This window comes from Oryx dammah, unplaced genomic scaffold, assembly GCF_014754425.2.
Source record: "Oryx dammah isolate SB20612 unplaced genomic scaffold, SCBI_Odam_1.1 HiC_scaffold_26, whole genome shotgun sequence".
NCBI classification, from domain to species: domain Eukaryota; kingdom Metazoa; phylum Chordata; class Mammalia; order Artiodactyla; family Bovidae; genus Oryx; species Oryx dammah.
The window spans coordinates 43,812,486-43,834,725 of NW_024070210.1; the positions used below are offsets into that span (position 1 = coordinate 43,812,486).

General features: G+C 36.0%; 1 protein-coding gene across 2 annotated transcripts in view; it reads right to left on the reverse strand.

Annotated features, from left to right (window-relative positions):
* Positions 1-22,240, reverse strand: part of DMXL2 (Dmx like 2) — a 177,333-nt gene that overhangs the window by 25,999 nt on the left and 129,094 nt on the right. For both annotated transcript variants that reach the window (XM_040226516.1, XM_040226515.1), the window contains exons 20-28: positions 21,420-21,589; positions 18,599-18,696; positions 18,003-18,168; positions 14,703-14,967; positions 9,015-10,096; positions 8,423-8,614; positions 5,311-5,387; positions 3,680-3,807; positions 566-814 (exon numbers count right to left, since the gene is read on the reverse strand). In XM_040226516.1, coding sequence (XP_040082450.1) covers positions 566-814; positions 3,680-3,807; positions 5,311-5,387; positions 8,423-8,614; positions 9,015-10,096; positions 14,703-14,967; positions 18,003-18,168; positions 18,599-18,696; positions 21,420-21,589 — 2,427 coding nt within the window. The remainder of the gene's footprint in view (positions 1-565; positions 815-3,679; positions 3,808-5,310; positions 5,388-8,422; positions 8,615-9,014; positions 10,097-14,702; positions 14,968-18,002; positions 18,169-18,598; positions 18,697-21,419; positions 21,590-22,240) is intronic.

Sequence of the window (22,240 nt, forward strand, 5' to 3'; positions counted from 1 at the left end):
ATATTGACTAGGATACAGATTAGCTTACTATTCCATAGTTAAGAAATCTTTAACTTTTCATGCTATGTTACAGATAACACCCTTGATGCTTTTACTTACTGCAATCAACAAACCTTGAGTGTTTTTCTTATGTATGCCTATATATCATGGCAGTGAGTTCAGACCTAACTCAACTGTGTGCAGTACGGAAAGTCCAAAAATCTTAGCCCAGTTATTTATGATAATGACCAAAACTTATTAAGAAAGCTTTTATAAACTCAAAATCACCATGATAAACTATAAAAAATAAAAACTATCCTTTTCCATGACCTCATTCCTCAACACTATTTCCTCACTTAACTTTACCTTTCCTTTTTTCTTTTTTATTCTTTTCAAATTTATCAAAAGATGTTAAACTGAAACTGTACTCTTTATTCTAATATGAGATTATTTATTATTCTAAGAGTGATTATACATTAAACATCACTGATTTTCAAAACAAAAATTCTTAAAACATTAAAAAAAATCTTTAAGAAATTATTTATACTTATATACAATATACTTATTGTTATCAAATTTATCTTACCTGAAATATTTTCAGATTGTCTTTGAGGCTTCACAACAAGTTTCACACCTCCTCCAAAAACAGCAGCCCACATTCGGTTATTTAATGGGTGGGCTGCAAGTCGAAACAATTCATTGGAAGAATTTGTGGCAAGAGCATGTATCAATAAACTCAAGTACACAGCGACAACAGCTTCACACAACAAAATATTCAATTTTGGTTGGTCTTCATCTTGGGCTGAACTCAAGAGATTAATAAGTGAACTCACACCTGTAAGAGTATATAATATTAAAAGAAGTATATCAGCGTAAAGTTCCAGAAGGGAAACAAATCCAAATCTGCAATTAAACCACAATTATGTATCTATATTATACTATATATATAGTATCAATATACACACATGGATATATATATATAATCTCTCCACAGTTTTAGTCCACTTATGCATGCAGGCTCAGTTGCTTCAGTCGTGTCCAACTCTGCAACCCTATGAACTGTAACCCACCAGGTTCCTCTGTCCATGGGATTTACCAGGCAAGAATATTGGAGTGGGTTCCCATTTCCTTCTCTAGGGGATCTTCCCAACCCAGGGACTGAACCAGATCTCTTACATCTCCTGCAAAGCAGGAGATTCTGGGTTCAATTGCAGAGTCAGGAAGATCCCCTGGAGAAGGAAATGGCAAACCACTTGAGTATTCTTGTCTGGAAAATCCCATGGACAGAGGAGACTGGCGGGCTATAGTCCACGGGGTCACAAGAGTTGGACACGACTTAGTGACTAAATCACCATCCATAGTTTGAACAAAATAAATGACAGAAATGGCTTATAACCTACAGAATAAAACAAAAATCCATTCATCCACACTGAAATAATAAATGACTGAATAAACAAAAAGAAAAGAAAGCTCTTCCTTACAGCGCAATTTCAACTAATAGGTAGAAGGAAGCATAGAATTAGAAAATCACCACTGAGTAATCTCCACAGTTATATTTGATTCAGGCAGGAGTCATCACTGAACATTATAATTAGCAGGTAAAAGTATGACATTTTACACAATCCTCAAACACTCTCTTCAAAAGATACTTATGAATTGCAAAGGAGAATAATTTTGCAAAGGAGAAATCTGGGAGAAACTACCACACGAAGCGGTCAGAGTTAATGGCACCAGTGCTGGGACCAAAGTGGCATCATGTGCCTCTTGCTATTTTGCACTGAGAAGGGTACAATCTCTCTTCATAACCTGAATCTAATATTAACATCAGAAAAACCCAAACATAAGAACATTTTAAAAAATAATTGGCTAGTACTCTTTCAAAGTGTCAAAGTCATGAGAGACAAAGAAAGGAGGACTGCATATTAGAGGAGATTCATGAGACAATACAACTAAGAATATAACATGGAAGACCTCAGTGAGATGATAGGTGAAACTGTCAAAAAAAGAAAAAAACCCTACAGGTTAGACAACAGTATTGTATCAATATTAAGATGCTGAATTTCCTAACATATCCTAAACTGTCATAACAATGTTAAGTTTAATAAGAGAATGCCTATTTTTCAGTTCAGTCGCTCAGTCATTTCTGACTCTGCGACCTCATGAATCGCAACATGCCAGGCCTCCGTGTCCATTACCAACTTCCAGAGTTCACTCAAACTCATGTCCATCGAGTCGGTGATGCCATCCTCATCCTCAGTCGTCCTCTTCTCCTCCTGCCCCCAATCCCTCCCGGCATCAGGGTATTTTCCAATGAGTCAACTCTTCGCATGAGGTGGCCAAAGTATTGGAGTTTCAGCTTCAGCATCAGTCCTTCCAATGAACACTCAGGACTAATCTTCTTCAGGATGGACTGGTTGGATCTCCTTGCAGTCCAAGAGACTCTCAAGAGTCTTCTCCAACACCACAGTTCAAAAGCATCAATTCTTCTATACTCAGCTTTCTTCACAGTCCAACTCTCACATCCATACATGACCACAGGAAAAAACATAGCCTTGACTAGATGGACCTTTGTTGGCAAAGTAATGTCTCTGCTTTTTAATATGCTATCAAGGTTGGTCATAACTTTCCTTCCAAGGAGTAAGCATCTTTTAATTTCATGGCTGCAATCACCATCTGCAGTGATTTTGGAGCCCCCAGAAATAAAGTCTGACACCGTTTCCACTGTTTCCCCATCTATTTCCCATGAAGTGATGGGGCCAGATGCCTATTTTTAGGAAAGATAAACTGATATGTGTAAAGGGGCATCATGTCTACAACTTATCCTCAAATATTTCAGAAAAAAGTATATATATATATCCACACAGACACACAATAAGTGAGAGAGAGAGGAGAAATGAATGATAAGGCAAGTATGGTAAAATGTCTACACTGGGAAATTTGGGTGAAGATTATACAAAAATTCTTTGTGCCATTTTTGAAACTTCTACAAGTTTGAAATTACTTCAATAAAAAGTCTAAACAACAATGTTTTGAGAGACTTATGTATAAAATAATTTTAAATACACACTCTGAGTCTGTCACTGCCTCTGCTGCCCTGCTACAAAGATCATTAACATGTAATCATAGATATAGATTATGAGTAGAAATTTATAAAACTACAGTAAAACTTAAATGACATGGCAAATGAGGAAAGGATGTTGAGAGCAGAGGTTTGAAATAACTGATACTGAGAGTGAGAAAGAGCTAACCAGAGGAAAAGGACTGGCAGATACCATGACATATATGTCACAGGACGGTCACTCCTGTCCTACATATATACCGACACTCTTGAGAATAACTATATTCTGATACATCTGTGAGAAAACCTGTGTGATACTGGCTCTCTAAGACTCTAACTCAGGACGTCTAAGGATAAGAAACGCAATTGTGCTCACCCTTGGGAAAGATGTTAAACCTTGCTTTTTTATGCTGGTCAGCACAGCTGGTTTTTGAAGCCTTAACTTTCTGAATCTTCAGACAACATTACAGTACTTAAGAATTCCTAATCCATGGCAGAAAATATCATCAAAAACAAACAAATAAAAAGTGATTCACCAAATCCACAAACAACAACAATCAGGGAACCAGTTAGTAGGTTTGTAAAAAGGAGTTTCCAAATAGAAAATATAAACAAAAATAAAAACAGCACTCGAGTTCTCACCAGGCCATTGAGCAGGAGAAGAATTTGGTGTTGCATGTTCTTCAATGCTTTCTGTCCTTAGTCTTCGACGATCACTTAAAAGAAGGCCTTGATAAGCCATTCCTGTAACCTGGTTTCCTTCTGTTTGACTGCCAAACCAAACAAAATTCCGTTATTTATCGTCCACAGAGGTAATAAGCAAGTATACCTTAAACACACTTTTTAAATAACTGTAGCAAAAACAAAACTCTTAAAACTGAATTCAATGTTCCAATAATAACTTATTTCAGAAAGTTTAATTAGTTACAAATATTTATTGATAGTTTTTTAAAACAAAATACCAAATGTTCTATTTGGGCAGATGACATTTAGTCTTTAAAACCTTTCCCAAATGCCGCTTAAAACTTAAAAATCTTTTCCATATTCACTTCTTTGTATTTTAAAAGTCTGCTCTAAGGAGATTACTGTTGGTATCAGGAATATCAGAAAGTTTCAGCAACTATTTTGTTGTATTCTTAGTCCTGCCAAGTTGTGCAAGCTCAATTCTGAATTAAAAGGTCAACTAAAATCTGCAGGAAACTATTTTAGAAAAACCAAATCCTAAAGTCAAATATGCCCAAATATTTACTTTCCTCATCTTTATGGAGTGGGGAAAATACAAAAGAAGAAAATAAATCTGACTTCTCAGAGAGTCAATCACAGCCTAAGAACTAGAAAAGATATATTTAAACAAAATGTATTTGGATTCTCATCTGGCACCATTTTAAGCAGTGACTGATATCAAACAAATTGTCTTTGATCATTAAGGTGATCACTGTCAACTAAATAAACTCTTTTTCTTATTTACACTTCCAAGTTTTGAGAGTTCACTTAGACATGGCCTTACTAGGCTAACATCAGAGTTAGGCCATTTTGAGAGTTAACTCCTTATGCAATAACAGTCTTCCCACAAGAGGCTGCTGAATTTATAAGAAAAAAAATCTAGATAAATGTTTAATATACATTTAGTGTGATTCTATTTATAGTACAAACTTTTCATTTATTAACGTAATTCATTTAAGTCTAGGTCATCTTTCTGACTGATTCAATTTCTTACTACTTATATTGCCCTGGTCATTAAAATATAAAGTATACACTGATGAAGGCAATTAGACATTTAACAAAATTTCAAACCATTACAACACTTGATAAAAGCTGATATCACTTTTAAAGACTGATACCGAAATAGGTAAGTAAAATTGATTTTAATAATTCAATGCTAGGAATGTACTTTATCATTTTTCAAAAGTTTTTCCTCTTTCAACTGAAAACCAAACAAACAGGAACTGATCTAATGCCAAAGGAATAGTTCCTAAGGGAGAAAAAAATTAGAAAACTTCATATTATAAATTACTTTGGATAATGGATACTTTTTTTGAAAACAAAAAGAAGATGGTGATGATAATTTTCCTTTACTATTTGTCATTTTCTATTTGTCTCTGTTGTTGCTAGGTGATTGCTAAACAATTATTTTCCATTCTCATAAAGTACACACGGTGGTCATACTCCAGGATTTTTCAGTCCCTTGGAAGCAGAACCTTAATATAACTGTGGTACAGTTTAATGTTTTTGCTGTATAAATACTATTTGGGTGATTTTTTTTTTTTTTTTACCTGTAGCTATGACTGTCACATAATGCTTGGTAAATTGATGCAGAAAGTGATGCTGCTAATGAATGAAGTGTGTGCACCTAAAACCAAAACAGCCACAATTACATTTTGTACTGATATTTCTACAAACAGTAGTAGGTTAAAGATCAGAAAATACCCAAGAAACTAGCAATATCATAAATAAGACTAGATCCTACATAAGACTACTAACCCTACCTTAAAGCTTCTAAAATAACACTCACCTAATTTAATATGCATTCTTACAACAAAGTTAACTGATTTATACACATATTATTCAAATATTTGTTACTGTGAACCTGCCGTTTTGCAGGCCTTGAGCAAAGTGTCAACGTTCACATTGCTGAGACTGTCCTAGCCTGCTAATGAATAGCTTAAATAGTAATACTAAAAAAAAACAGAACCAAAATTAGCAGATAATTTTCAGAGCTTTTATTTAAACTTGCCTTATGAAATTCCCCTTGATGAAACTGAAGAACTGATCTTATCAATAAGAATGAATTAAATGTTTAGAAAATGTATCAATCACTGTGTGAAATGGTTAATTTCCCAGAAAGCAAGACATCCACTTAAAAGTAATGCAGTCTGAAATTTTTAAATTTTGATAGTTTAAAAAATTATCAATATAATATAAAAACCTACAATGCCATGCTGAATCAACACTTTGACTCATACAATCTTAAAATCTGAAGGGATCTTAGAAATAGTTTCATACTTCTTCAAAGCTTATCCAAATTTCCAGGAACTAGAAATGTTAACTTAGACTAAATTAAATGCCAACTTAATTATGAGCATTGAATGAATTTTCTACTTTTCCATATTCACCTATCAAATGATTTACGTAATCTCAACAGGGGCTTCCCCAGGTAGTGCTAGTGGTAAAGATCATGCCTGACAATGCAGGAGATGAAAGAGACATGGGTTCGATCCCCAGGTCAGGATGATCCCCCAGAGGAGGGCATGGCAACCCACTCCAGTGTTCTTGTCTGCAAAATCCCATTGACAGAGGAGCCTGGGGGACTCCAGTCCACAGAGTCACAAAGAGTTGGACACACCTGAAGTGACTTAGCATGCATGCAATAGGATGACATGACCAGCAAAGCTTGGGTTCTTCAGAAACACATACTACCAGAGACTGAATGTGCATTTCATACAAAAAAAATTTTAAAGAAAAAATGCTGGGGAACTGAACTGACATCAGCCACTGGAACTGGAAAAAGCACAGGCTAACACAGAGGAAGTTTGATCAAATCTCCAGATCCTGCCATACTCCCTAGGGTTTCTTAGCATCTACCTGCTTTTACATTTTCAGCACAGGATATAGTTTTAATTTGGGGTAGTTAATTCTATATATTGTCACCCTGCTTATTTACTTATATGCACAAGTACATCATGAGAAATGCTGGGCTGGATGAAGCACAAGCTGAAATCAAGATTGCTGGGAGAAATATCAATAACCTCAGATATGCAGATGACACCACCCTTATGGCAGAAAGTGAAGAACTAAAGAGCCTCTTGATGAAAGTGAAAGAGGAGAGTGAAAAAGTTGGCTTAAAGCTCAACATTCAGAAAACTAAAATCATGGCATCCAGTCCCATCACTTCATGGCAAGTAGGTGGGGAAACAGTGGAAACACTGGCTGACATTATTGTTTTGGGCTCCAAAATCACTGCAGATGGTGACTGCAGCTATGAAATAAAAAAACGCTTACTCCTTGGAAGGAAAGTTATGACCAACCTAGACAGCATATACAAACCAGAGACATTACTTTGCCAAACAAAGGTCCATCTAGTCAAGGTTATAGTTTTTCCAGTAGTCACGTATGGATGTGAAAGTTGGACTATAAAGAAAGCTGAGTACCAAAGAATTGATGCTTTTGAACTGTGGTGTTAGAGAAGACTCTGGAGAGTCCCTTGGACTGCAAGGAGATCCAATCAATCCATCCTATAGGAGATAAGTCCTAAGTGTTCAATGGAAGGACTGATGTTGAAGCTGAAACTCCAAAACTGTGGCCACCTGATGTGAAGAGCTGACTCATTTGAAAAGACCCTGATGCTGGGAAAGATTGAAGTCAGGAGGCGAAGAGGACGACAGAAGATGAGATGGTTGGATGGCATCACCGACTCCATGGAGATGAGTTCGACTAAACTCCAGGAGTTGGTGATAGACAGGGAGGCCTTGTATGCTGTCATCCATGGGGTCGCAAAGAGTCGGACACAACTGAGCGACTGAACTGAATTCTGACCATATTCTCATTACCCTGAACTACTGCAGTTTCCAACAAAACAAAATCCTCAGGCAGATAGCAATGAGACTACTTTCGCTGGGACCACTTCTAATTAGTCATGGTTTTCCCCAAGATACTTCCTGAACTTACATTTTCATAATATCCCAGCATGTAAGGAACAGTTATAAATATTTCTACATAATGATTCATTTAAATGAGATGGGGATCTAAAGGAATATGTGTTAAGAATACTATATAGAAAACAAATTAATTGTTACCAAAAAAGTATCTGCCTGTCTTAAAGGAAGACAGTAACTTTTCCACAAGTAAGAAGAAACTATTATATTAGATTCAGGTGTACAGCATAGTGGTTCAATATTTTTATACATAATTCTAAAATAATGGCTATATTTTCCTGTGCTATATCTTTGTTGCTTAATTATTTTATACTAAGTATTTTACACTTAATTGTTTATATCTCTTAACTCCCTAACCCTAACGTGCCCCCATACACATATGCACACTTTGTTAACCACTGTTTGTTTTCTATGTCTGTGATTCCATTTCTATTTTGTTACATAGTCATTTTTTTTTGATTCCGCATATAAGGGATAACATACAGTATTTGTCTTTCTATCTGACTTATTTTACTTAGCATAATATTCCATCCAGTATGGCAAATGGCAGAATTTCAAGAATGTTTACTTTCAAATTACATTCATTGGACAAACAGTCTTGAACTGATCAGGCTCAGAAGGCAGCAAATAAGAACACTTTCAATATTTCTTCTAAGTTCAAACCAGAAGAGAAGTATAACTTATTTACCTTCTCAGCATGTACAATACCAAATGATCATAAACTTTACATTACCTTCACATCTTCAATACTGGGATGAGGTGGTGTTTTCATCTGAACAATAGTATAGAGTATATCATGGATGTGATTATTTAAGTACAATACAGGATTAGCTATGACTGTTTTTGTTGAAGCAATACTTGCTGAAAGCAGAGGTAGAGTGGTAGGCAGTGGTAGTGGAGACTGGAGCTGCTTCACTGTAGTTTCCTGTGAGTGACAGTAGGTTATTTTTCCCAAAGTGGTTAAAATGCCAAGGAGAAAAAAAAGCAATTAAAAGTTATATGATAAAAACACTGGCAATAAACATGAGTAAAAGCAATATGTTGATGTACTTGCTCATTCTACAAAAACTGGCATACCAGGTACTATGTGTGATGTAGAAGGTATAGAGATGAGTTTGACACGGCTGTGCTCTCAAGCTTTTAGCCTACTTCTATTTATCAAAACTTTTGTCTAAAAATATGTATGCACAGTGTAAATATCTGCTTCTATGAATAGAGGAGCTGATGTTAAAATTAACTGGTAGAAAGAGCTTTAAAACTATAAGTGAAAGAGTTACTGAAATTATTAAAATAACCAAGATTGAGAACAAATGTAAGGTGGATACCTGCTGTGATTCTTGTAGCAAGAATTTGAGCTCCATTCGTACTGAGGCCAGACCACCACCTTGGGCTCCATGGAGGCTACAGTAACTAAGAAACACTCGAAGGAGGTCTTGGTTCTTGTGTAGCCATGACTTCCGTCTTTCTGCGTGCTCTCGTTTAGCCTGGAGTCTCCGCCTTTCTATCTGGTGTCGCTCATAGGAGCCAATATCTGGTTTGTCCACCTTCTCTTCCTGATCTAGAAGATCACTCTCTTCTTTGGAATACATTTTACTGGCATATTCTTTAATAACCGATTCATGATTACATATTTCATGCAAGGCAGCAATTTCCTTTTCAAGCCAGTTGTAGAGCTGAAATCTGAGTTTTCCTCCATCTACTTCATAACCGGTAGCCAATGTTCTTAGTTCAGTCATAAGGATCTTTAAACAAGCTCTGAATTTTAGTTGTTCAGCAATCACATCAACTTCAGTATCACCTTCAAGATGATCCTCTTCCTGAGGGGTCAATAACACATTAGGGTCTGGAGTTTTCTGATCTTCTTGTCTGTCTTTTTTCCTGACATCTGTACTTTTCATTACTAAACCAACAGCATCTTCTTCCTCTTCTTCTAAGGCACTATCATGCTCTTCACCCCAATCAAGAGTAAGAGGTTCCTCTTCTATCCTTACGACTGGCTGACTCCAGTCAATCTGTGATGAAGTGACATTTGACCAATCAGTGCCAAAACTTCTATCACTGTCACTCAGAGCTTTTGATTCTGAAGGTACAGCATCCATCTTTTTAGAAATGAAGTCAGGCTGATCTTTTTTTGAGGGTAAGGCAGACACTTTGGTAACTTTTGGAATTTTGGAGAGTACCTCCAAGGCTAAAACAGGGCATCCAACTTTAAAATGAGCATTGGCTGTAGTAAAGAATAATTTTCTTTCTATGAGGTTAATTTTATCAACAAAGTTCTTCTCAGTTTTGAGACCTACAGTTGCCAAAGTTCCTTCAGGGGAGACAAGGTTTCTTCGAATAAGCAAAGGATGAGTTCGAAGGTAGTTGTAGAAACTAAACACCACTGGGTTACAAGACTTGATGATAACTATAGAAATCAAACAGAGACAATTGCAAGGTATGATGTTAATTTGTAATTATGTTACAAAAGAATAAAGTGTGTCAGCACTTCCTCAAAATAAAGAAAACTTAATTATTAACCTAGGATTAGTTGAACTATGGTACATCCACACAATATAGCTGAAATTAAAATTTCCCTGTGATATCCAGAATATATTAAGTGAAAGAAGATTCAGAATAGCATATATAGTAAGCCATCTTTTATTTAAAAAATTAGAAAAATTAAAAACACATCTATACACACACACATTTTTTAATAGAAAAAGAATACACAATTTTTTTTCAACTGGTCCCCTAAAAAGGGAGGGTAAAACAGGGTAGAAAGATGAGGAAAGATGATAGATTCCTCTAAAAATACCTTCATTTTATTTCAAAACCAGTTAACGTTTTATATAATTCTAAAAGGAAATTTACTTTTTAAAAATTTACAATAAAAGCAAAATTACACAAATGATTCTTTGCATCAAGCTGGTACCATAATCACAAGACAGGAACTAAAAAGTGACTTAAAAATTTATGTAATATGACAGACCATCCTGAGTCATATATACCATCAAAACAAAAAACTGAAAAAAAAAAAAAGAAATGCTTCAACTGTTCTCAGTAACCATGCTGTTACAAAAATATCTGCATCATTATTCTGAAACTATTACATATATAATATAAAACAGCAAATAATTATGTTAATGTCATAAGCATCCAAGCTTTTCATGATACACATTTTTGAAATATCAGAACTCTATATCTGAAATTAGAAATGTCAGTGTGAACACACGTACCCCAGGGTGGAAAATTTTTCCTAGCTTCATTCATTGAAATAACCTAGGCACAATGGCCACACCTATAGCAACGGGGATCCCTGTGTTCAGGCTGTGGTGTCTAAATATCACTCCCAACTAAAAGGAACCAGGATTCTTTGGAGGATTGGTCGTTTCCAGGTCTTGGGCAGGAGATGTATAAGATGAGCCTGAAACATCTTACCATACCAGAAAGCAAAGAAACTATCAAAGAAAAATGTCAAATTCAAGGACTTAAAGAGACTCTGATAATCTGAGCATCCATAATAACAACCAGCAATATTAAAACACAACTCTATCTTAATCTGTGAATTCAAAATAACCTTAAAAAATGAAAGCTAATTGGTCACTTTTCTAGGATGCTAGAGAACCAAGCTATTATTTCGAAAACTAGTAAATATGAAGAATCAAACACTTATATTCCTTTTACTATGTATACGGCTGGAATTGAGTAATCAGGTCATTGCCAAGGGAGACTTACTCTACAGAAGCATTCCAGCTCAAAAAGTAAGGATAAAATGACAAATTTAGAATATTATCATTTTACAAAAACTAATAAAATAAGGGATGTAGATGGCAGTCACTGATAGCTGTTAATTCCACAAAAAGCAAAATAAGCTGACACTATGAGTTCCTTGAGGGTTTCCCTGGTGGCTCAGATGGTAAAGAATCTGCCTGCAATGCAGGAGACCCAGGTTCAATCATTTGGATGGAAAGAAGAGAATGGAATGGCAACCCACTCCAGTATTCTTGCCTGGAGCATACCATGGAGCACGCCATGGAAGCACGCCAGAGGAGCCTGGCATGCTACAGCCCACGGGGTCACAAAGAGTCGGACACAACTGAGCAACTAACACTTTCAAATGAGTTCCCTGGTGGAAGTGCTCTACCTATCTATTAAATATTTCTGCCAAAAAAACCTACTAAAATCCTCTAAAATCCTCTAAAATCTTACTTACCAATTTATAGGAAATACAGAGAAACAGAGGAGGGAAAAACATTAAATGAAACAACAAGAATACAACCAGCAAAATCTAAAACTCAGGAAACTACAGGACAATCAATCTGACTTCTTTAACAAATAAACTGGGGGGTGAGGCACGCTGCAGTAACTAAATATGGATGAAAACTGACATAAGAGGCACCTCAACCAATCACATGATACAGGCCTCATCTGGATCTTGGGTCAAACAAATCAACTGTATAAGATTTTATAAGACAACCAGGGAAATCTGAACACTGAGGATTTGATTACTCACAAAACTGTGTTATGTGTTATACCTGATATGTGCTATGTTCTTTAGAGTCTGTATTTTTTTAGAGATGCATGTTGCAATATTTACAGACGAAATGATCTGTTGGGTTTGCTTCAAAATATATCTATACAGTAAGTTCCCTACATACAAACCTTCAAACTGCAAACTTTCAAAGATGTGAACAGGCATTTGCATGTTTAGTTCACGTTTAGTGAACTTTTCAAGATACCATATAATTAAAAATGTTTTATTATTTTTTGTGTTTATGTATTATTTGTGTGAAAAATATTAGAAATCTATTACAGTACAGTATTAATATAGCTGACTGTGTTACATGGGTATAACTGTTTATGTATACATTAACATTTCCCCAATAACAACCTCTTAAAAGTTAACCTGAAAAATATTAAGAAATAAATAGAATCTTCCTTCTGTAAAAATGTGTATCTTTTATTAAAATTACTTGGGTAGCTCAGATATTTTTCTTCTAAAGGTTTTATTTCCTTTAAAATTTTTTTTAATATTTACAGTCATCCCCCCCTTGGCTGCAGTTTTGCTTCCACAGTTTCAGTTACCTGAGGTCAAAAATTTGGACCTCAACTGAGGTCCAAAAATATTCAATGGAAAATTCCAGAAGCAAACAATTCATAAGTTTTCAAACTGTGAGTTGTTCTGAGAAGTAAGATGAAATCTCCCACCATCCTGCTCCATCCTCCCCAGGACAGGGATCATCATCCTTTGTCCAGAGTGTTCCATCCACTAGTCACTTAGTAGCCACTGTGATTATCAGATCCCCTAGCACGGCATCAAGTGCTTGCATTCAAGTCCCCCTCATTTTACTTAATAACAAAGAGCCCCACATGCAAGAGTAGTGATGCTGGCAGTTCATCTATGCCAAAGAGAAGCTACAAGTGCTTCCTTTATATGAAAATTAGAAAGTTCTCTATTTAGCAAGGAAAGCAAAAAATTCATAAGCCAAGGGTACTATGGTCTATGGTCAGAAAAAATCTTCTATCCACAAAATTGTGAAGAACGAAAAAGAAATTCATGTTAGTTTTTCTGTCACACTTCAAACTGCAGAAGTTATGGGCACAGTACATGATAAGTGCTTTGTTAAAATGGAAAAGGCATTAAAATTGTAAAATAAGATTCTGAGTGAGAAAACCCACATTCTCATCTTTCATTACAGTATATTGTTGTTATAATTGTTCTCTTTTATTATTAGTCACTACTGTTAATCCCTTACTGTGCCTAATTTATAAATTAGACTTTATCTCATATATATATGAAAAAACATAGTTTATATAGGATGTGGTACTATCCACCATTTCAGAAATCCACTAGGGGTCCTAGAACATAATCCCTGTGGATAAGAGGGGACTACTGTATTAAATTATTACATTTCTTTTTGTAAAGAAGAAAGTAAAAAATGAGCCTGAATCTCTTTATTCATTTAAGCTCTTTAAGTATTTAAAAATAACACATAAAATTATAACTAAGGAAAGTACAAAATGAAAAGTAAAAGCTTGTATCTCTCCACTCCTATTCCTAAAAGGTAACCAGTGCCAATTTAGTTTATGATTTGTTCCAGAAAACAAAAAAGGGAGAGGGAGTGGCAAATCAGACACAGTCTGTGTGTGCACACAGTACGTGTGTATGACATATGTACATAAATACAACAAGGACCATATTGGGTTTTTTTCTTTTTGCAATAAAAAAAGGTTAATTACAACATTGTAGTGGGTTTTGCCATACATTGACATGAATCAGCCATGGGTGTACATGTGTTTCCCATCCTGAACCCCACTCCCACCTCCTGCCCCATCCCATCTCTCACGGTCATCCCAGTGCACCAGCCCTGAGCACCCTGTCTCATGCATCGAACCTGGACTGGTGATCTGTTTCACATATGATAATATACATGTTTCAATGCTATTCTCTCAAATCATACCACCCTTGCCTTCTCCCACAGAGTCCAAAAGACTGTTCTGTGCATCTGTGTCTCTTTTGCTGTCTCGCATATAGAGTCACTGTTACCATCTTTCTAAATTCCATGGAATATTACTCAGCCATTAAAAGGAATACATTTGAATCAGTTCTAATGAGGCAGATGAAACTGGAGCCTATTATACAGAGTGAAGTAAGTTAGAAACAGCTTTGTAATGTGGGAACATGCTGTATGCTTCAGTTTAATATATATGAAATTAGAATAGTATGGTAATCTTATATACCTTGATATATAGCTATGAGAGTAAAAACGTGTGTGAAGTCTTCTTAGTACTACTAAAATTATGACAACAAAATGCCAGATTCAATCACAGGTAGTAAGTGACTGAACCTCTAGCCACACAAAAAATTTTGGTACTCATTTCTCAACGATGAGGTGGGGGGGGGTGGGGGAGGATGGGGTGTGTGTGTGTGTGTGTATTATCTAAGTATATGTATTATCTATTCATATGTATTATCTAATCAGAAACTGCCTTTTAAAAAAGAAAAAAGAGAAACCCACAAAATGTCCTACCTTGATGTTCATCATCCTCCTTCGGTGTCTGTTCTAATAACGTGTCCAATGCTCGGGTGTAATCTTTCATTACCCAGTAAGCAAGACTACGGAGGAAAGGATCAGGATGTAATCTTTCACAATCGAATCCTGAGCCATCCTTTTGGCAACCCAAAATCTTCTGATTTAGGATGGACAGATAAGTGGAAGAAGTCTCAAAATCAGATTCATATAAACGGGCAATTACCATGGCTAGTTGGATATCTTCCATTTTTTCAAGACATACCTATAAATTTAAATATTAAGAAATACTTAATGATAATTATTTAGAGATATGAAATATCCCACTGAACTCCTGAAATTATACACTATTTACATTATCAGAGTAGAGGAAAGAGGTCCAGAGGCTGAGAGAGTGACTACGAAATAGCAAGAAATTTAAGAAACTAGAACTTAGTTTTCCGGGAGAAATATCAATAACCTCAGATATGCAGATGACACCACCCTTACGGAAGAAAGTGAAGAGGAACTAAAAAGTCTCTTGATGAAAGTGAAAGAGGAGAGTGAAAAGGCTGGCTTAAAGCTCAACATTCAGAAAATGAAGATCATGGCATCTGGTCCCATCACTTCATGGGAAATAGATGGGGAAAGAGTGACTGACTTTATTTTTGGGGGCTCCAAAATCACTGCAGATGGTGACTGCAGCCATGAAATTAAAAGACGCTTACTCCTTGGAAGGAAAGTTATGATCAACTTAGATAGCATATTAAAAAGCAGAGATATTAGTTTGCCAACAAAGGTCCGTCTAATCAAGGCTATGGCTTTTCCAGTGGTTATGTATGGATGTGAGAGTTGGACTGTGAAGAAAGCCGAGCACTGAAGAATTGATGCTTTTGAACTGTGGTGCTGGAGAAGACTCTTGAGAGTCCCTTGGACTGCAAGGAAATCCAGCCAGTCCATCCTAAAGGAGATCAGTCCTGGGTGTTCATTGGAAGGACTGATGCTGAAGCTGAAACTCCAGTACTTTGGCCACCTCATGCGAAGAGTTGACTCATTGGAAAAGACTCTGATGCTGGGAGGGATTGGGGGCAGGAGGAGAAGGGGACGACAGAGGATGAGATGGCTGGATGGCATCACTGACTCAATGGACATGAGTTTGAGTGAACTCCGGGAGTTGGTGATGGACAGGGAAGCCTGGCGTGCTGCGATTCATGGGGTCGCAAAGAGTCGGACACAACTGAGCGACTGAACTGAGAACTTAGTAGCTTCCAACCTAGAAAGTTCATTTATAAAATACGCATAAAAGAAGGTATATCAGTACTATCTCAGATTTGGATTAAACAAGGTTCATTTTTAAATTAAATAACACCTGTGATATTCGACTTTATATAATCAGTTCCTCTTAATTTCCAAATATATTCCCATATAAAAACACAATTCAGTTCAGTTTAGTTGCTCAGTCATGTCCGACTCTTTGCAACCCCATGAATTGCAGCACACCAGGCCTCCCTGTCTATCACCAACTTCCAGAGTTCACTCAAACTCATGTCCATCGAGTCAGTGATTCCATCCAGCCATCTCATCCTCTGTCGTCCCCTTCTCCTCCTGCCCCCAATCCCTCCCACCATCAGGGTCTTTTCCAATGAGTCAACTTTTCGCATGAGGTGGCCAAAGTACTGGAGTTTCAGCTTCAGCATCAGTCCTTCCAATGAACACCCAGGACTGATCTCCTTTAGGATGGACTGGCTGGATTTCCTTGCAGTCCAAGGGACTCTCAAGAGTCTTCTCCAACATCACAGTTCAAAAGCATCAATTCTTCAGTGCTCTGCTTTCTTCACAGTCCAACTCTCACATCCATACATAACCACTGGAAAAGCCATAGCCTTGATTAGATGGACCTTTGTTGGCAAACTAATATCTCTGCTTTTTAATATGCTATCTAAGTTGATCATAACTTTCCTTCCAAGGAGTAAGCGTCTTTTAATTTCATGGCTGCAGTCACCATCTGCAGGGATTTTGGAGCCCCCAAAAATAAAGTCAGTCACTCTTTCCCCATCTATTTCCCATGAAGTGATGGGACCAGATGCCATGATCTTCATTTTCTGAATGTTGAGCTTTAAGCCAGCCTTTTCACTCTCCTCTTTCACTTTCATCAAGAGACTTTTTAGTTCCTCTTCACTTTCTTCCGTAAGGGTGGTGTCATCTGCATATCTGAGGTTATTGATATTTCTCCTGGCAATCTTGATTCCAGCTCATGCTTCTTCCAGCCCAGCGTTTCTCATGATGTACTCTGCATAGAAGTTAAATAAGCAGGGTGACAATATACAGCCTTGACGTACTCCTTTTCCTATTTGGAACCAGTCTGTTGTTTCATGTCCAGTTCTGTTATTACTATATTAAAAGAATCTTCTATTTACATAGCAAGTAGCTTAAGAAATAAAGCTACATACGCTATTCTTACTCTCTCTTGAGTTTGTATTCTAAAGTAACTACTCATCTGAGAATCTGAGATCCTTCAGGCAATATGAGCATCTCAATCAATATTTCTCTTCCTGCCTGAGTATTTTCTAGGCTAAACTTCCCATTTGAAAATTATAAATATTTGTTATTTTAAAAAGTTACACACCTTGAGATAATTTTGAAAATAGGACTAATTCTACACATAGAGTACTTTCACTTTGTTGGATATTTTCTATGATGTATTATTCCAATTACATTTTTCCTTCACCTGTTTGGATTATTCATTATAACTGATATCCTAAGAAGACTATTTCATAAATAGAAATATTTGTAATTACTCTCTTAATCAGCTATCAAGATTCTATATCCAAAAATGCAAAGTTTTATCTCTTCCCACTCATCTTCCAATATCTAAGATGACTACAAAACAGTACAAACTGTATCTCAGTTCTTTAGCTATGAATTTCATTTAGAAGAAAAAGAACTTAAAATATCTGCCTGTCTATACCAAGTAAGGGGACTCTGAACTGACCTGTGCATACTTTGAATAGTTTAGCATCACAAGATGGCCAGGAAGAAGATATTCATAAACCACTTTTTCTACATATTTATAATTGAAATGCATACCTTGGAATGCAGTATTCTCTATATAAAATGTCCCATTTATGCTTCTCACTTGCATCTGTTTATAATTCCATTGTCACAGTGCCAATGTAACAATGTGACACAGTTATAACTTCTGTGTTTATTCTCTACCCTCTATCCTTACAAACACATGACCAAACATTACAATCTACTCTATGACCTTCCCAGATTTTCAAGCTCTTACAGGTATTTCATAGCACCTTTTCTCAGTCATACCTCAATGGCATCTTTCAATGAACCAGCTAGCAAGAAAAAAGCAGCAGATTGTTCAAAGCGTTGTTTTCCAAGCAAAGAGAAAGCATTTTTCAAAGCAGCTTTACGCCATCTATCTTCATTAAAGTTGTGGCTGAAAAATGTTGTCATTTTTTCATCATGCTGTGACCTGGGTACCAGAGGACAAACATAGGTGATTAAACCAAATTTCAAATATTTAATCCTGTACAGAATATATGAAAATAGACAATGAAAATCTCAAACAGCCAGCTAAAAGAAGAACAGTAACAACTTTAGGGAGATGTATTTGTTATCAAGCTTCGCTTCATTTCTTCTAATAAGGAGAAAACTCAAAATACATACACGTAAGTAGGAAGCAAGAGCACTCTACTTTCCCAATTGTTTTCATCAACTTATTTTTAACAATATCCCACTCTTTAGTTAAGCTCAAATAATACAGTGCTTATTTTTCTCTAATAAGGGGACCAAGGCACAAATAAGGAAACTGATTTATCCAAGTACTTTCAAAAGTGTTACATCTTCGATTCACAGCACAATCTTAATTCCATTAAATCATATTAAGTGTTGAACCAATTTACCTAAACAGACCCCACACAACTGCTTTCTTCTTCATTGAAAGGTAGAATAATGCAGCATCCAAGGCATCATTGTTACGCTGAAAAGAAGCTTTGGCAACCTAAATGGTCAATAAAAAGCTGAATTAACTATTTGATAAAAGAATTCCAACAATTAATGTTTCCCTACTACTTCCATGGCTGACAGAAACTATGAAGATGGGAAGAACTGACTCTCTTCCACAATCTCCAGTAGCTTATAACATATGCTCCTAGAGACAACCCTGGGCATACCTGTAATTACAATAAAAACAGTAACAGCAACTAGTATTTACTGACTACTTACCATGTACCAGGCACCTTTCATTTGTCTTACTGAATCACCATGATCCAAGAACTACTACTACTATCCCCATTTTACATGAGGCAACTGAGACACAGGGAGGTTAACTGAATTAGTTGAAGTCACACAGTAAATAAGCGGTGCAAAGGCATTAGAAACCAGATAGTGATAAAACTAACATAGGAAACAGTAAAGAAGGCAGAATATTTGATAGACATGACTTATTCTTTTTGGCCATGTTGCTCAGCTTGCCAGATCTTAGTTTTGTGTCCAGAGATTGAACCTGGGTCCCCAGAAGTAGAAGCACAGAGTCCTAACCACTGGACTACCAGAGAATTCCTGGTGAGACCTTTTCTTAAAAATTAAGCATATTAAATTCCTTAATGTTTTGTTAAAGTTAAAATGTTGACTTCTATGGTATATATATATATACACATATATATATATTGGAGAAGGAAATGGCAACCCACTCCAGTATTCTTGCCTGGAGAATCCCAGGGATGGAGGAGCCTAGTGGGCTGCCGTCTATGGGGTCGCACAGAGTCGGACACGACTGAAGCGACTTAGCAGCAGCAGCATGTGATTTCATAATATTGATAGACGTCTATGAACAAATATCAATTATACTCACACACACATTTAAAAAACTACAGGCAAAAATAAATGTTCTTTTTTTAAAAAAACAAACATAACTTGGTATTTTTCAATCAAATTTGACAGTTCTGAAGGACTGACACATGCTTTCTGGCATGTAATTAAAATATAGATGGTTGAAGCTCTGTTATTTTGAACAGGCTTCAAATTTTAGTTCTTAGAAATTTCATGAGAAAAAAGTCTCAATGAATACATAATTCCCCATGTACCATAACAGACAACCCCCTTTGAGCCATATGGCCAAACTTGCTAAATTATGCAGAACCAATGAACTCGATGTAAATTTAAAAATTATTAACCCAGTAACATTATTGTATATATCATACTGTTTCGAACACAGTAACATGCAGACCATATACTTCTCAAACATACCAAGCTAATATCTGCATAAAACTAAGTTTAGAAGCGAAACGATATGTTTTTTCAGCTAACATTGCCTGATGGTAGAGTAGAACGCTACCAAGGCATGGGAGAGACAGGGGAAGATACCTAAAAGTCACATCACAAAAATGCTTTACTTTCAATGCTTTTATTTCTCTTCCCCCTTTTTAAGCATTTTCTCTGCCTTCAATTATTTTAGTACTTCAATATTTAATAATTTTTACAAGAATTTTTATTCATCTTCAGTTAATGATTTATAACATACATTTCAAGAGAAAAAAATCTTATATATCCTTTTGATTGAATTTTAAGAGATAAATTACTTGTGGAAATTAATTATATAAAAAATACTCAATTTATAATGACAAAACACATTGTTGATAAAAAACTATAGAGACTTTGTTGGCAACATCTGAACATTTCAGAGAAAATGTGATCTCCTCATTTTCCCTTTGCTTCAGGATATGGAAAAAATTTAACGGGGACTTCTCTGGTTGTCCAGTGGTTAGAATTTGCCACTTTCACTGCCGAGGGCACAGGTTCAATCCCTGGTCTGGGAATTAACTACCCCAAACCATTCAGTGCGGCAAAACAAAAAAAATATTTCTGAGAGTGGAAGTGAGGGATGTGTGTTTTAGATAAGTTTGCCAGGTGATTCGTCAGACACTAAAATTTGAGAACTACTACTTTAGAGTAAATTCCTCTTGAAAGAAATGAATTCATACTCCACAAATGTATCATGAATTGTACTTCTGAGAACTTCAGTGGACTGGTTACCCAACCTCTCTGAGTCGTAGTTCTATCAGGTGGAAAATCGAGATAGTAACATGCAGCTGATGAGAAGATAACATGAAATATTTTATGAAAAGCAACTAGAACCAAGCCTGGTACACAAAAAGCGCTCAGTCATGGTCAGTTTCTGCCAACACTGAAATAACTTCCAGCTTCTACTAAAAATTTTTAAACATTTTTTTCTACTAGAAAACTGATTTCAAAAACCCATCTTAAAATTTATAGCATGTTTCATTTGCTGCCATAGGTATCTTCCTCAAGTGCCACAAATAAAAACTTTTTGAATGGTATTTTACATGTGCAAAGGAAGTTTGTTATGTATTAACCTAGCCATGCAGAGAATCTGTTTTATACAAACAATGTTTTTTCTATCTAATGTATACAACTGACATACAGTTTGTATTTTTCTAAACCAGGACACATCTCAACTGATAGCAGAATATACTATATTCCATAAGTATTATATACTTAGTATATATGGTAAAAGACAACTGATATACTGAATGGAGAGTTTATAAAGGTCAAGATTCAGAAATGTCCAAAAATTTTTATTTAAGAAATTCTCAAGATCTCAAGATGTACAGATGAATCCCTCACCACAGGTTTTCTGGGAAGATAATATCTTTTATGCTGTAAGAAAATACTTAACTCCAAAATTCAATGACATACACTTACCTTTTCAATGCATCTTCGAAGAGTGTTGATATTCCTGACCCACCAACCTATTCCCATAGCTCTCAACTCAGACCACTGAGGGTCCCCTCTCTGAATTGCTGGAATCATATTAATCAGCTCCTCCTCAGCCTCAGAATGAAAAGCCCAGGCAAAATGGCAAGTAGATACACCTAAATTAGAAACACAAAATAATAAGCATCAGAACTCTATCAAAACAAACAAAAATAATTTTCTACATACTCATGTATTTATTCCTCCTGGAAAGAATTTTCAAGCAGAAAAAAAGTATGAAAGGATTTCTTCATTCAGACTTTTATAGTGTAAGTATCTAAATACAAGATCACTGACAGGAAACACAAAACCAAATTCTTTTTCTGAAATGTATTTGCTGGAAGAATGGAAACATTAAAACCTAATCACTAGAAAGAAAGATATTTGAATATTGAGCCATTCATACGTTTTCACACATACCAAACCAATCAAGAATAAAAGGTCTGGTCAAGCCTATGTGCTCCATGAACATGCAGGTCCCATTTCACAGTGCCACCTCCTTGCAGACCATATCCATCACTACTGGACACTGAAAACTGCCCCATCCATCCCTCTGGCCAAGAAGCTACACGTATTACCTGAGAGCAAACTCTAACCTTAATGACAGCCCCAGGGAAGAACTGTTAGGAAGCTCATTCCTCTGTCTTTGGTGTCTCCTTTAAAAAGAGTTTAAAGCTGCCTAATTACTGATGGTATACAGCAAATACTTTTTTGCCCTGATAAAAAAAAAACTGACAGGGATCTAGGCTGTCAGTTAGAGGCAACAAAAT